General features: G+C 43.1%; 1 protein-coding gene across 1 annotated transcript; it reads left to right on the top strand.

The window, feature by feature from the left end:
* Positions 1-1,354: 1,354 nt before the first annotated feature.
* Positions 1,355-13,619, top strand: ZBTB39 (zinc finger and BTB domain containing 39). The gene is made up of 2 exons (XM_088138096.1): positions 1,355-1,461; positions 3,063-13,619. Exon 2 carries the CDS (start codon positions 3,161-3,163, stop codon positions 5,258-5,260), a length of 2,100 nt encoding a protein of 699 aa, XP_087994222.1. The 5' UTR covers positions 1,355-1,461; positions 3,063-3,160; the 3' UTR covers positions 5,261-13,619.
* The last annotated feature ends 106 nt before the right edge of the window (positions 13,620-13,725 follow it).

Genomic DNA, 13,725 nt, shown 5'->3' with positions numbered 1-13,725 from the left:
GTTCTTCCCTGAGTATTAATCTCATTCAAGCACCTCTTTATTGCTCCAGTTTGTAGCAAGCTACTACCTCCACAGTCCTCCTAGGCGTGCATTTATCACGGAGGCATCCACCTTTCATTTATTTGTATCTTGCCTCACACTAGGAGAGTTCCAAGCAGGATGCCTTCAGGTGAAATTCACGGGCAGTCTGCAAGGACAAGAAATTTGATTTAGACCAGAGGTTTAATCATTAGACTACATAATGCCTATATTTTGGAAGGCATTACCCAGCTTCTCGAGTCCCCCTGATTTGTCAGATCCATGTGATATATATTTCAGGTGTACCCATAAAATGTTTCAGGGACCTACACCTCAAAAACTGATCCATGGCCACAAGCAGGCATTAATGTTTAGATAGTGAACTGGGCATATGAGACATCCAAAGCATGCATATATATGAAATACCAGAAGGGAGAGACAGTTTGGTGTCATGGAGAAGGCACCAGGCTAGAAACCAGAAGACTGAGAGTATTAATCCCACCTTAGGCAGGAAGCCAGCTGGGTGATGTTGGGCCAGTCCTCCTCTCTCAGCCCCAGGAAGGAGGCCAGGGCAAACCACTTCTGAAAAGCCTTGCCAAGAAAACTGCAGGGACTAGGCCAGGCAGTCGCCAGGAGCCATAAACTGACTCAAGGGCGCGCGCGCGCACAGAGAGAGAGAGAGAGAGAGAGAGAGAGAGAGATTGAGGTGGAGGGAAGAGAAAGAAATGGTTCCTGGAAACCCTGTATTTCTTTTGGGGGAGGTGGCCATTTCAAACTACCCATCCAGATACGCCGGGCTCGGTTCCCGTCCATCCCGACAGAAGCGGCTCGTCCTCCGCCACCCGTTGCCGCTTCTTGTCTTCCGAGCAGCGCCCTTCTTTCCCGAGGACGCTTTTCACGCGCCCTACAATACACGCATCCCCCGCATTGTTCTCGTGCACTGCCGGGCTCCTTTACGGGGCTCCGCTCGCGCGAAGCGCTCCTGACCGTAGAGCCGGCGACGCGGAGGCTCCTGCGCGGCGGGGCCGGGCTCCCCCTCCTCCCGCCCGCCTCGTCCCCTGGGCGCGCGCGGCCTCGAGCTCTGCCCCGGTGCCCGGCGGGCGCCTCCCGCGGCTGCCGTACGCGGCAGGGCTGCCTTCCCCGGCTGCTCAGCCTCCCGCCTCCCTGGCGGCGGCTCCATCCTCCCTCCTCTGCCAGGCGGCTCCCTTCCCCAGCCCCGCCACCAGCGGCGGCGGGCTTCCCGCGCGAATCCCCTGAAGCCGGGGCTGCTGCAGTGCCCCCTCCGGGGCTGGGGGCGGCGCTGGGCCCGGCCGTCTCGGGGCCGGATGGAGCCTCTTGGCCGGGGCCGGAGCAGCACCTCCTCGGCGAGGCCGGGCTGGCGGGTAGGGGAGGCCGGAGCCCTTTGTGTATGCGAGAGCGGGGATGCTGCCCACCGCCTCCCGGGTAAGGGGCCACCTTCCCTCCCCTCCCTCCCCTCCCCTCCGGGGGAAACGGCTCCCTTTTGCAGCCTGCCACGGTGTGAGACCCCCCCCCCCCGCCCTCAGCATCAGGGATTCCCGCTCGGGGCCGCCCTTCCTCCGTGCCTTGCCGCCCCCCGCCCGGCGCCCGCATCGCCGCCCTCCTCCCTCCTTGCCTCGGGAAAGCCCTTCGTCCTGCCCTCTGGGCCACCCGAAAGATTCCTCGCCCCTTTGTCCCCATGTATGGGTCGGCCGGAGCAGCCCCATCCCTCCGCCGCTTCCTCGAGGACTGGCTCTGCCTCTCCCCATCCCACATCGCCTCGCCTGACATCCCCTCCATCCCACAAATGCCTGCATTTCTAGACTCCTCCCCATCGCCTCCAAATCAAAACTGCCTCTCTGCCCCCTTTTTTTTCTTTTTTGCTCTTCTTTCTTCCTCATTATTCCAGGATTCACTGTGGGTAACGAACCTCCCTGCCTTGCCCCATCTCACCTCATACTCCAGATGAGGAACAACTTCTAGAGGTCCCTTCCCCAACCCTGACCCGTCGGCATTCAGTTTTCACACTGCCTCCACTTCCGTTTTCTTTGAGCAATAAAAAACGTTGATAAATAACTTGCTTTTTTTACCTATGCGCCATCCATTCTTTAAAGTGATGCATATGTTTTGGGAAAAAAAAGGGGGGAGAGTCACTTTTCTTAAGGTATGAGAAGTCAATGATTTCACATTCTTGCTTGAAGGGTTTTTGTGTAGGGCATCCTTTATTAATATCAGTCTTTCCAGCCTATTTTGATAGCAGGCATGGTCCCTGATGAACTTTTCAAGCGGGACATGTAAGTTAAGATGGTATATTTGACTGCTGATTTAGAAACTTTCAGAAAGCACAACGTGAGCACTCTACTGTGCATGTTTTATTTTATTATTAGCCAACTGAGGCTCATAAATAAAGATGCAACAAGTTGTGGTTGAAGAAAGTATGAAGGGAGAACTTCAGATTTGTAGTCACTTTTCTTGTGACCAATTTCATTTTCAGGCGTTCAGTTCATCCATCTGTTAAAAGGAGTCAATAGAACTTTTGCAAAGAACATGCATCTTAAGTAGGAAGTTTTCAGAGGAAAAAGAAGCATTTTGGATACTATAGTTATAAATCCCCCCAAAAGATATATTGGATTGGCACACCCAGTTTTCTTATTTATGAAACTGTTTCTCTCTGAAGTAGAGATATCTGGTCAACTGGTTGCAGAACTGTGAATAAGAAGAGATGAAAATGGAAGTAGATAATAATACTATAGCACTTTAATAATATTGCTTTAAAACATGAAAGGATGCTTCTTGTGGCTCTGTGATCCTGCTTCTCACATACATGCACTCATTCTTTCCTTCCTCAGAAAGAACTGTTGGACCAAAGCAGCTATGCTTTTTGTTCTCTAAACAATACATATGTTTATATCGTACCATCATTTTTATTCGTGCTTTTTCATTTACAGGGTGTCCAAGGTGGTTTATAATGTAATAAAAATTATGTCTTAGATTTCACTCCAAATCAGTAAGAATCAAAACTGTGAACTTCATTTTTTTCTCTCTAGAGCTTCTCGCCCAATCACCTCCCCTTCGGTGCGGCTGAAAAATGTGGCAGTAGAAGCCAAAAGTGAGCAGGAAAAGGAGATTTTGAGGAACCGTCAAGATGGGCATGAGGATCAAGTTGCATAGCACTGACCACCCCAATAACCTGTTGAAGGAACTTAACAAGTCCCGATTGACGGAGTCTATGTGTGACGTTACCATTGTTGTGGGTAGCCGTTCCTTCCCTGCACACAAAGCAGTGCTGGCCTGTGCAGCAGGCTATTTCCAGAACCTTTTCCTGAATACGGGATTGGATGCTGTCCGTACTTACGTAGTGGATTTCATTACTCCAGCCAACTTTGAAAAGATTCTGAACTTTGTCTATACTTCGGAGCTCTTCACAGACCTTATTAACGTGGGTGTCATTTATGAAATTGCTGAAAAATTGGGCATGGATGATCTGCTGAAGGCTTGCCACTCTACTTTCCCAGACTTGGAAAACTCAGCTGTCACTAAACAGCCTTCTGCTTCAAATGAAAGCCGCCCCAGCGGTGCTTTGGCTGAACCTAACCATTCTCTGGGTGAAATCCGAAATAGTGGGGAACAACTGGGACCAGATCGAAATTGCAACATGCATGGTGAAGCAGCCATAGGCTATAAAGAAGATCCTACAAATGAAGCTAGCCACAATTTAATGCATCCACAGACTCCCAAAACTGAAGAGCAAGAATCAACAGCACCGTTCACTGGTGCCATGAGTATAATGACCCAGGCTGGTCTTGGTAACATTAGCATGGCTATTCAAACCACGGTGAACTCCTGTCAGCAGTATAAAGTCCAGAGCAATGGGGATTATAACAAAGGCCATCTCTTTGCCTCTGATGTCTCACTAGATATATCAACAAGTAGCAATTCCTGCCCCAGCAATAGTGACCACTCCAAAGACCATGGCTTTGGGCAGATGGATGAGTTGCAGCTGGAAGACTTGGGGGAAGAAGAGCTGCATTTTGAAGATCCCAGTGAAGAGCTAGGTGCCGCAGAGGAAGTGATAGAGCTGAGCGATGACAGTGAGGAGGAGCTGTCCTTTGAGAACGACAGCCGGGATAATAAGGCCATGCCCTGTCAAGTGTGTAAAAAGGTTTTAGAACCCAACATTCAGTTGATCCGTCAGCATGCCAGGGATCATGTAGACCTTCTGACTGGCAATTGCAAGGTTTGTGAGACTCACTTCCAAGACAGGAACTCTAGAGTCACTCACGTCCTGTCACATATTGGGATATTCCTCTTTTCCTGTGATATGTGTGAGACTAAGTTCTTCACCCAGTGGCAGCTGAACCTCCATCGCCGAGAAGGGGTGTTTGACAACAATATTATTGTCCATCCCAGTGACCCTCTGATAGGGAAGGTCAACTTGTTCAATGGGGATTTGGCATGTGCTGCCTGCAGGAAACCACTGGCCAAAGATTTTCATGTGGTCCGTGGCCACATCTTGGACCATGTGAATTTGAAAGGCCAAATATGTGGTGTATGTGACCAGCAACATCTCAATCTCTGCAGCTTGATGTGGCATACACTTTCCCACTTGGGAATTTCTGTTTTTTCTTGCTCTATCTGTGCCAGTAGTTTTGTGGATAGACACCTTTTGGAGAAACATGTGGCTGTCCACCAAAGTATGGAAGAAGCTCTCTTCCGGTGTCATTACTGTGGTCAGGCTTTCAAACTAGAAGCTGCTTATCGCTACCATGTTAGTCAGCACAAGTGTAACTCTACCTTGGACCTCGTCCGGCCGAACTTTGGTGACCGTCTTCATCAGCAAGCATTACAAAAGAGGAAGCTGACGGAGAAGTTCCTAAATGAGGATGTGGCTCTCCAGAACCAACCTGGGAATAGTAAATATAGCTGTAAGGTTTGTGGGAAAAGATTTGCTCACACCAGTGAATTCAACTACCACCGGCGGATCCACACAGGGGAGAAGCCATATCAGTGCAAAGTGTGTCACAAGTTCTTCCGTGGACGTTCCACCATAAAGTGTCATTTGAAGACACATTCTGGGGCCCTCATGTACCGGTGCACCGTTTGTGGCCACTACAGTTCCACTCTTAACCTTATGAGCAAGCATATAGGTGTGCACAAAGGGAGCCTCCCACCAGACTTCACCATTGAGCAAACTTTCATGTACATCATCCATTCCAAAGATACAGAAAAAAACACAGAGAGCTGATGCAGCTATACTGGGGCAGTAAACGCTGCCTGAGATAGCAATGAAACTTGTTCCAGATTTTTTTTTTAAAAAAAATTACTTTTAACAGTCTGCATACTTTATTTCCCATTGTTTCTTGTAGACTTTTTCTTAAATCACTGTCCTGTGAAAACAACATCACATTAGATGTGTTACTGTTCTCAAGAAACCATTGGGTTTACTTCCTGCTGAGTTGTTTCAAATGTAAGAAATAAGATCTTTTGTTCTTCATCTAAAATATTTCCCACCTCATGACCCTTTCCCGCCCCCCCACAGGTTTTATGTGACATCACTAGAAGATTGATGCTGCTAAGATGTATCAGTGCTCCACATCAGTAGGGCTAGCAAGGGAGAAAGTGGGAAGTATGAAAAAATGCTTCTGGGTTATTGGTGGCAGGGTGTAATTTCCAAAAATTAAAAATGCAATCCTAAGCGTACTTACTCAGAAATAAGGCTGTCTTTGTTGCGAGAGGTTATTTCCTATTGGTACATGTATTGTAGACACATCCGTGTACTCTCCCTTTCAAAAGGATTGCCTTTTCTTACATAGTAAATTTAACTGTCGTGCCATCTACAGACATTAACGAGTGACAAGGCTTATCTCTATACAGTGAAGAACTGATTTCTGTGAATGAAGCTGATACAAGAGCTGGCTACGTTTGGAGCTTTAATCAGTTGTCAGGTTGATCTTGCACCCAGCCTTAATTTGTATTTGGCCTTTTCCTAAGGATCAGTTATTATTTTTTAAATAAAAATATCTAGTTTATAGCAGAGAGATCAAAAATAAAAAGAGAATATATACACTTTAGGAGGCCAGAGGAAGTAGAGGTTTCCTATTTTGGATTAATTTTCAATGGAGAGATGAGAATATTATGAGAAACAACTCTTGGTTTTGACAAGACACAAACAGTTGTTTAAACAATAAGGTTCAATCTGAAGTACCTTTTTCAAAAATTCTTAGAGCATCAAAAAAAAGCAGGAGATAAAGTGGTTCTCTTTCTCTTGCAGTGCTGTGTTAATGCTGATATAGTTCTGTCACTTATAATATTTGTCTTGAACGATGAGATTGTTCAGAGGCTAAATTTTTCAAAGCAATTAATGTATTACACTAGTGCTAAGAGTCCTCCTTTTGGCCTACAATATTTGTTTGCCTGATAAAATTTAGTGGGGCTTATTTCTGAGTAAAGATGGATAGGAGCGCAGTTGTGTTTGAAAAGACATTGTTGCCTTAAGAAAATATCTCTATAAGGGGGAATGAAAGGATTAGGGTTTTTCTAGATCACCTGTGAGCAGGACAATAAATACACTGTTTTTGCTTTTTGTTTGAAGTGATTCAGGTGTTTTCTCAACAGCGGCACTTTTATTACCACTATACAGATTATAGCCTTTGTCATATTGAAGATACAAGTCCTCCTTGCCCCTGCTACGATATCAGGTTGTGACATGAGGAATATAGTTGCATTGGTGTCACAGTGGTATAAAGACAGATGTAACTTCTCTAGAGAATTAAGGCCAGTTTGAATATATTTTCATCACATTTGGTTACACTCATAACTTTTTCTTTCCAGAATTTGAGCTTTATTAACAACAAAACAAACAACTACTTGTTAAAATTCCCAGAGGAAAGATCCAGTTTGGGATGGCACTAATTGGCTAATGTTGATTGCATTACCACAAGGCATCCTGAGTCACTCCTGGAACACTGGCGGTTTGGAAAATATTTCTAATATTTTCATAGCTAAAGGTGATGAAACTTGTAGTTCAGTATACATGGAGGACACCATATTGGTAGAATTAAGTGTTGGTTCTTAAATAAAGAACCCTGCCAAAACATAGGCGCAGGGGCTCGCTTGTTGGAGGGTTGCTGAGCAGGGGATGCAGGTGGGAAGAAGAACCTTCAGTGACTTATTTATAGGGTTGCCATAGTTGGGTGCAGAAAGTACCAGTAGATGGCAGCAAAGAGCTACATAAAACTCTAGTGAGTGGATTTTTACAGCCCAGATACCCACCCCTACTTATTAATGAATAACATGTCTCTTGTTGTTGCCCTCATATAGTGCCTATGACATCACAACCACTGTGCACCATTAACTCCTATACCCATTTTAAAATATTTTTGTCACCTTTAAAATATTTCATTATCTGTGCTAGAAAACTCACTTAGTCTTACAATTAAAAGAAAAAGAAGAAAAACAGCAGTTATCTTGTCCCACCTTGTAACAATAGACTGCTTTATGGTTTTCAAGTTATTCTGATCATGTGCAGTTTTCTTCTGCTACCAAGATACCTCTTTTAAAAAGCAAATTATGATGTCTCCTGTTCTTCCCTTATGTTATTACTTTTTTTTTTTTACAGGAGTGCAGAAGCAGGCTATAAGTACTGTCTTTGTGCTAATGTAAGAATATGCTAGCAGAAAGTACAGATTTTTTATTAAGAGAAAAGGCCAAGAATCTTTGCCCTGTAATAATGAAAAGTCACAGTAGAGGCTGAAATTGGAGCTTTCTTCCTTTTTGAGGGGGTGGAAGATTGGAAGTGGAAAGAGGTGTAACTAACATACTTACTTAGAGGGAGCGTGGAAGACAAAGGCCTTGACTTGAATTACAGTTTGCTTCATTTTGTGGACTGTGTTTGATGCCGTAAACAAGTGTAGTTCTGTGATTTCCATTCAGTGGGGAGTCAGTAAGAAAGGTGATCATTGCGAGAGGGAACAGCGGGCTTGAGAACTGGCCCTAGGTATAATGGAAACTACCTCATAAGGAGAAAGCACTAGAGTCTTTACAGCTCCCGTTGTTTACAAATGGACTCTTGGGCTTCTATATATAAGCACCCTGTTATTAAAGAGAACAGAAATGTAACCCTGGCTTATGGGTGTCTCTGTGTGTGTGTGTGTGTGTGTGTGTAAAAACTGCGGCTCCAGGACTCTCACCTCTGAAACTAATTCTAGTAAGGCAGCCTTTGGGCAGGTTTGCTTTGACTTTGCTTATAGTACCTACCTCTAAAGGATGTTGTGAAAATTAAATGTTTTGATATGTGTTCAGGAGAAAAGCACTTACTTTTCTGTCTTGTTTTCACATCCTAGGAAAATAAGAGTGTTTCCATAATACATAAGTTGCGTGCTGCAGATATTCAGATGTATTTTTTGGTTCCTTTCCCTTTTGTGGCCTCAGACACCAACAAGATATGCTAAGGAATTCAACAATGTATATGGCAGATGGGAACAGCCCCAGGAATTATTAATGCTGAGAGTTATTTGTAAGGATCTGAAAGCTGCCTTGGGACTTAACCACTACTCTTATTCTACTATTATATTAATGGCAGGGGCTTGACCAGGAGGGTGGAACCAAAAATATACCAAGCCAAAGGATCTTGCTGTTGAGTATATATTAAAGATTAACCTCCTAGTAGTGGCTAATCAAGAAGCTTCATGCTACCTATTAATCTGGATGAAGTAGGTATCCCTCTTCCTTTTCTATGTTGAAAGATGGTTCTGGCCTGGGGCCTTAGCTGTGTCCCAGCCTAAGGCTGCTGGTGCATTTATGTATTTCAGGCAATGCATCTAGTGCTGAACCATGCTTCCTGAATAAAACGTGGCCTTCAGTAGGAGTGGTGGAGAAGGGGTTATGTTGCTTGTATCTAGTAAGAATTAATTCCTTATCTTTAAATCAAAGCAGAATTCTACAGCTGCTTTCCTCTGGTTCTCCAGTGCCAAACCTGTCCTACTGCTCCACAGGAGAAACCATAGCAGCTTGAGAAATTTCTTTTCGGAAGAGAAATTTCTTTTATGAACACTTTCTAGCAAAGTCATGAGTAATTGGGCTTCATAGTTAGGGTGTTTGGAACCAGAGACTTGGGGTTTGGCTTCTGGTTTTGAACATCTGCTTGAGTGTAGCTTTGGCCAAATAACATCACCTGCCTGCCTCATACATTTATCCACTCACTTCAGATGAAGGTGGGGAGGAGGAATAGTTAAAAATACCTACCTCGCAGGAGACAAGTTGTGAGGTGTAATAAATGTCTGTAAAGTGCTTTGGAACCCTTAGGCTTGTAGAAGGACTAAGTATTGTAATTAAATAGCTTCACTCTGTTTGACATGCTATCATTTGTGAAGAATCTCTTCCCACCATTATCACCCTAGCAGGGAAGGATTTAGGCATGGAACAGGTATTCCAATCTCATGTAGAACACTTTGAAATAATGAAAAAATATTTTGGAGATGAATGCATCATTATTATTATTATTATTATTATTATTATTATTATTATTATTATTTTCTGTAAACTCAAACTGTGCCCTCCCCCTCCTTTTCCTTCAAAGATCCAGATGTCTTGAAATGAAACAGCAAAAACAGAACAAAACCGAGCATTGTGATTGCTGTCGAACCTCTTGGTTAAGTGAATTGTAGGTACTGACCTCTCAGTTATTTAAGTGTTTACTATCTATTTGCTGTAAAGTTTGTATATTTTGTAAAACTTTTTTCTCCTTCCTAAAGAAAAGAAAGTAGATGTCTAAAATGGTTGTACATCGGATTCTTTTATACTCCATTGTTTGGCACAAAAGTGTGTTTTTTTATTTAGAATAATAAAAGTAAAAACTGAAAGAGCCTCCTGTGCTGTTGTTTTTCTTATTTGTAAATTGTGATAGATTCTAACCAAGTGCCTTGGTTTAGCCTAGTGTGAGGCTGAGCACATTCTTTGCCTGCAGGACATCACTAATTCCTTCCCTGGCATTTCCAAGGGTATAGGAAAAGCTGTTATGTGGAGAGCTATTACGCTCAGTCAACAGTCTAAGTTAGACTGAGCAAAGCCGAGTCTTCCCATTGAAGAAAACGTAAAGCAGTTTCCTATAAAAGCAGCAACTTTTATGCCAAGGACTGGGGGAAAGAGTAACTGAGAGAGGAGCCCAGGCCATTCCTTCTGCAGTCTGTGCTATAACATACAGAAGAGATTCCTCTCTGCAGCTCTTTATGTATGATAGAAGGTCCGCTATAGTCTTTTCTGCTTTGGGTTTGGGAATGACAGTCTATTGCACTATTCTTGGAAAAGTTGAGCGCAAAGAAAGTGAGTGAATGATGGAGAGAGAGAGAGAGAGAGAGAGAGAGCCTATGGGTCGAGTCATTTCTGGTTTATTTCTTTAATAATAGCTGGCTTTATTTCACCAGTAGGATAAATGCAATGAGTAAAAGCAAGCATATCAAGACCTGGAAGAATGTCTTCTATTCATTTTCTAGTAACTGATTACTTCATGGCTGTTTAATATTTGTTCTCCTTTAACCTCTTGTCCATATCTTGAACTTTGCCAGGAACCTTGGTTTTTATAGAAATCAGAATCATATTGGATAAAAAAGTGCTGAGTGCACTTTGGTTAACACATTCTTTTCTATTTGGCCTTGGTCTCCTGGATGTTCCTTAGAGTAACACTCAAACATGATGGCACATGACGAGAAGTCTTGAAATCACATGATCCACATGCCATGTATTTATGAAGGACTGTATGGTAGAAAAATCAAAGCCTGTTCACTACTCTGGTATATGGCTTCCCCAAAACAAATCTCACATATGAGATTTACCATCTACCATCACAGGTGAGGATTCAGCTTTTGACATTTGATTACATTCCAAGCTTTTTGAGTTATGAAATCCTAGGTTCTGCAAATTGTCTCTGGGAGACTTCATTTTGCTTTACAGCTTTACATGGCACTATCGGAACAGCAACATTAGCCAGCACTTTTATTTGAAGTAAGTGCACATCCCCACTGCTGGTCCCATTTAGGAACTGAGCATTTTAAATTCTAAGGATATCTAAGGAAGCTGCAAATTATACAGACAGAGTTGGCTTTTTGGGGGAGGGGGTAAATGGGGGCATTCCCATGGAGGCAATCACCATATTGTGGCTTGGTGCTTAAGTACTTATAGGACTGCCTACTCCAAGCGGATTCAACACCACTGAGGAAGCGGCTGCTTGTAATATTCCACTTTTGTGAAGTGAAAGAGCTGAGGCTAGAAGACAATCTAGCTGGCCTCTAGAAATTGGGCTGTCTCTCTCTTGGTGGCATTCCCTAAGCTGCTACAGACTGAGCTACTCCAGAGACTTTTTAGGGAATGATTGTGGTTGTTGCTACTTGGATATGTCCCTTTTTTTTCATTATTAGATACTAGAATGATTACTTTTAACTATTGTGTTTTAATGGTTTATTATTTGCTGGATGTTTCCACTTCAGTATATTGGAAGCTGCCATGAGTCGTGAGGATTCAGCAGCATACAAATGATCTGTAAATATAGGCATACATACACATACTGGATTGTTCCTACAAATGAACCAGTGATTATCTTAAAAGAGAGAGCAGTGTGTCTGTGGAAGAGGATGGGGGTCAGAATATACAGTGGTACCTCGGTTCACAAACGCTTCTGTTCACGACCAATTCGGTTCGCGACCAGCACCGTTCGCAAAATTTTGCTTCCGTCTGCGAACTCCACATCAGGTGACGAACAGGATCCGTGGCCATTTTCCCTGCCGTGACACGTGGTCGTGGCTTCCTGTAGGGAGGGGGACTCTCCCTCCAAGCAATAACCGCCTCCCCACCCGCCTTCCTGTCCTCCACGCCAGAAGTCGCCTTAAGCAAGGTTAGCGTTCTCTCTCTTCATGCTGTACTGTACTGTACTTTGTTTCATATTTTTGTGGTTTAAAAAAGAAAATACATATGGTTCAGAACAGATTAACCATAATTACATTGAACCTTATGGGAAAATTTGATTCGGTTGGTGACCAAAATCGGTTGGCGACCACATTCGTAGGGGTCAGAACAGATTAACCGTATTTACATTGAACCTTATGGGAAAATTTGATTCGGGTCGCAACCAATTCGGTTCGTGACCAGAGTCGCGGAACGAATTAAGTTTGTTAACCGAGGTACCACTGTATAAGATGGTAGGCACAATATTGTGATCCAGGTTTTATCCTTTTTTGTACAGGCATGCAATGTCAAGGCATCTTCAAAAGGGGCAGGGCTTGGATTGCGATGACATGCCTGCTGTCTTGCAGATTTTAATCCCCCTCCGCAGACACCACCGAGAAACAGTATGGGATGGTGATGGTCCTAAGACTCCCTCCCTCCCTTCCTTCCTTCCTTCCTTCCCTGACTCTAAGACACATACACAAGTGTACTTTAACCAAATCTGTATATTCAAAGTGCTCTTCCCTGAACTGATAGAGAAGATGTGTTTCTCTACATTTGAGTAGGGAAAGATTTCCCAAGCATATTTCTAATTAGGGCTGCCTTTTCAAATGACTCTTCTTCCTACTTTGTGCCAAGAGAGGCCATTTCCCTCCCAGCTGGGCAAGGAACACTTTGAAATGAACCTGCTTGCCATAAACTGCCATGGATCATAAATGACCTATTGGTTGCCTGCTCCTTTTACTCTAAAATAGTGAATAAAGTCATTATGAACATTAACATGGGAGAGAGACAGAAAAACTGGGTGTATATATAAGCCAGGGTAGCTCTCTTATTTCTTCTCCAGCACCCCTTTGATAGGTGCAATGGGATAGCTGACTGCAGCCAAAACCATTTACAATTAAATGGAAGGAATTAGTATCTTCAATGGATTAATCAATCAATCATCATGCCACTTTACTGAGTGGAAGTTTGATTCAGCCTCTTTTTACATCACTTTTGCAAATTGGGTAAAAGATAAAAAGTGCTTGAAAATTCATATGCATTATCTCGCACACAGGATAATGGGCACAAAACAGGACTTTTACAAATACTTTTCACTGGCGTCTACACTATATTACACTACTCATCCATCACTGTGTTAGGCTAAAGAAGTATTCTATTCATCCCTTGAATGGGGCTTGGATGCAACTATCATAGCTACATCTTCTTACATTGTTCTTCATTAAGAAACAGAGCTTGTGAAATATAAAATCTGGTACAAATCAATTATTGGAACATGTGGGCTAAAGTTCAAAAATTTTAAGACTGGTTGATAAAGTCAAGAGGAATTTTACCACGCTCCATATAATTCAGATAGTTCTACAACTTTGGTAATATGATAGAATGATGATGAAAGATGTAGGTAGGTAGGTAGGTAGATCTGATAGATAGATAGATAGATAGATAGATAGATAGATAGATAGATAGATAGATAGATAGATAGATAGATAGATAGATAGATAGATAGATTTAACCCCAGCATGTCATTCAGCTCATTTGTGAACTACTTCTTCAAACCAGTTTGTCCACTTTCTCTACAGAGAGAGCTTTTACATCCTGTCCAATTCTGTACAAACGTGACCCATGGCCAGTAATAGTATTTAGTAGCATTACTTTGCAAGCATTGAACACTGAAGTAGTTCTCTTTCAAAGGTATTTCGATAAAAGGTAAAAAATGGAAGGGCATAACTCAGGGAGGAAGAAAACCCAAGGATAGACAAATGTTTCAGCTAC

This window comes from Python bivittatus, unplaced genomic scaffold (assembly GCF_059951505.1).
Source record: "Python bivittatus isolate LINGU-HERP-01145 unplaced genomic scaffold, Pbiv_v1 ctg000220_np1212, whole genome shotgun sequence".
NCBI lineage: Eukaryota > Metazoa > Chordata > Lepidosauria > Squamata > Pythonidae > Python > Python bivittatus.
Note: the sequence above shows the minus strand (reverse complement) of the source record. Positions and strands in the feature narration are given on the sequence as shown.

Excerpts from the sequence above, each read along its gene's own strand:
- ZBTB39 (XM_088138096.1), top strand. The coding sequence starts at position 3,161 with ATGGGCATGAGGATCAAGTTGCATAGCACTGACCACCCCAATAACCTG.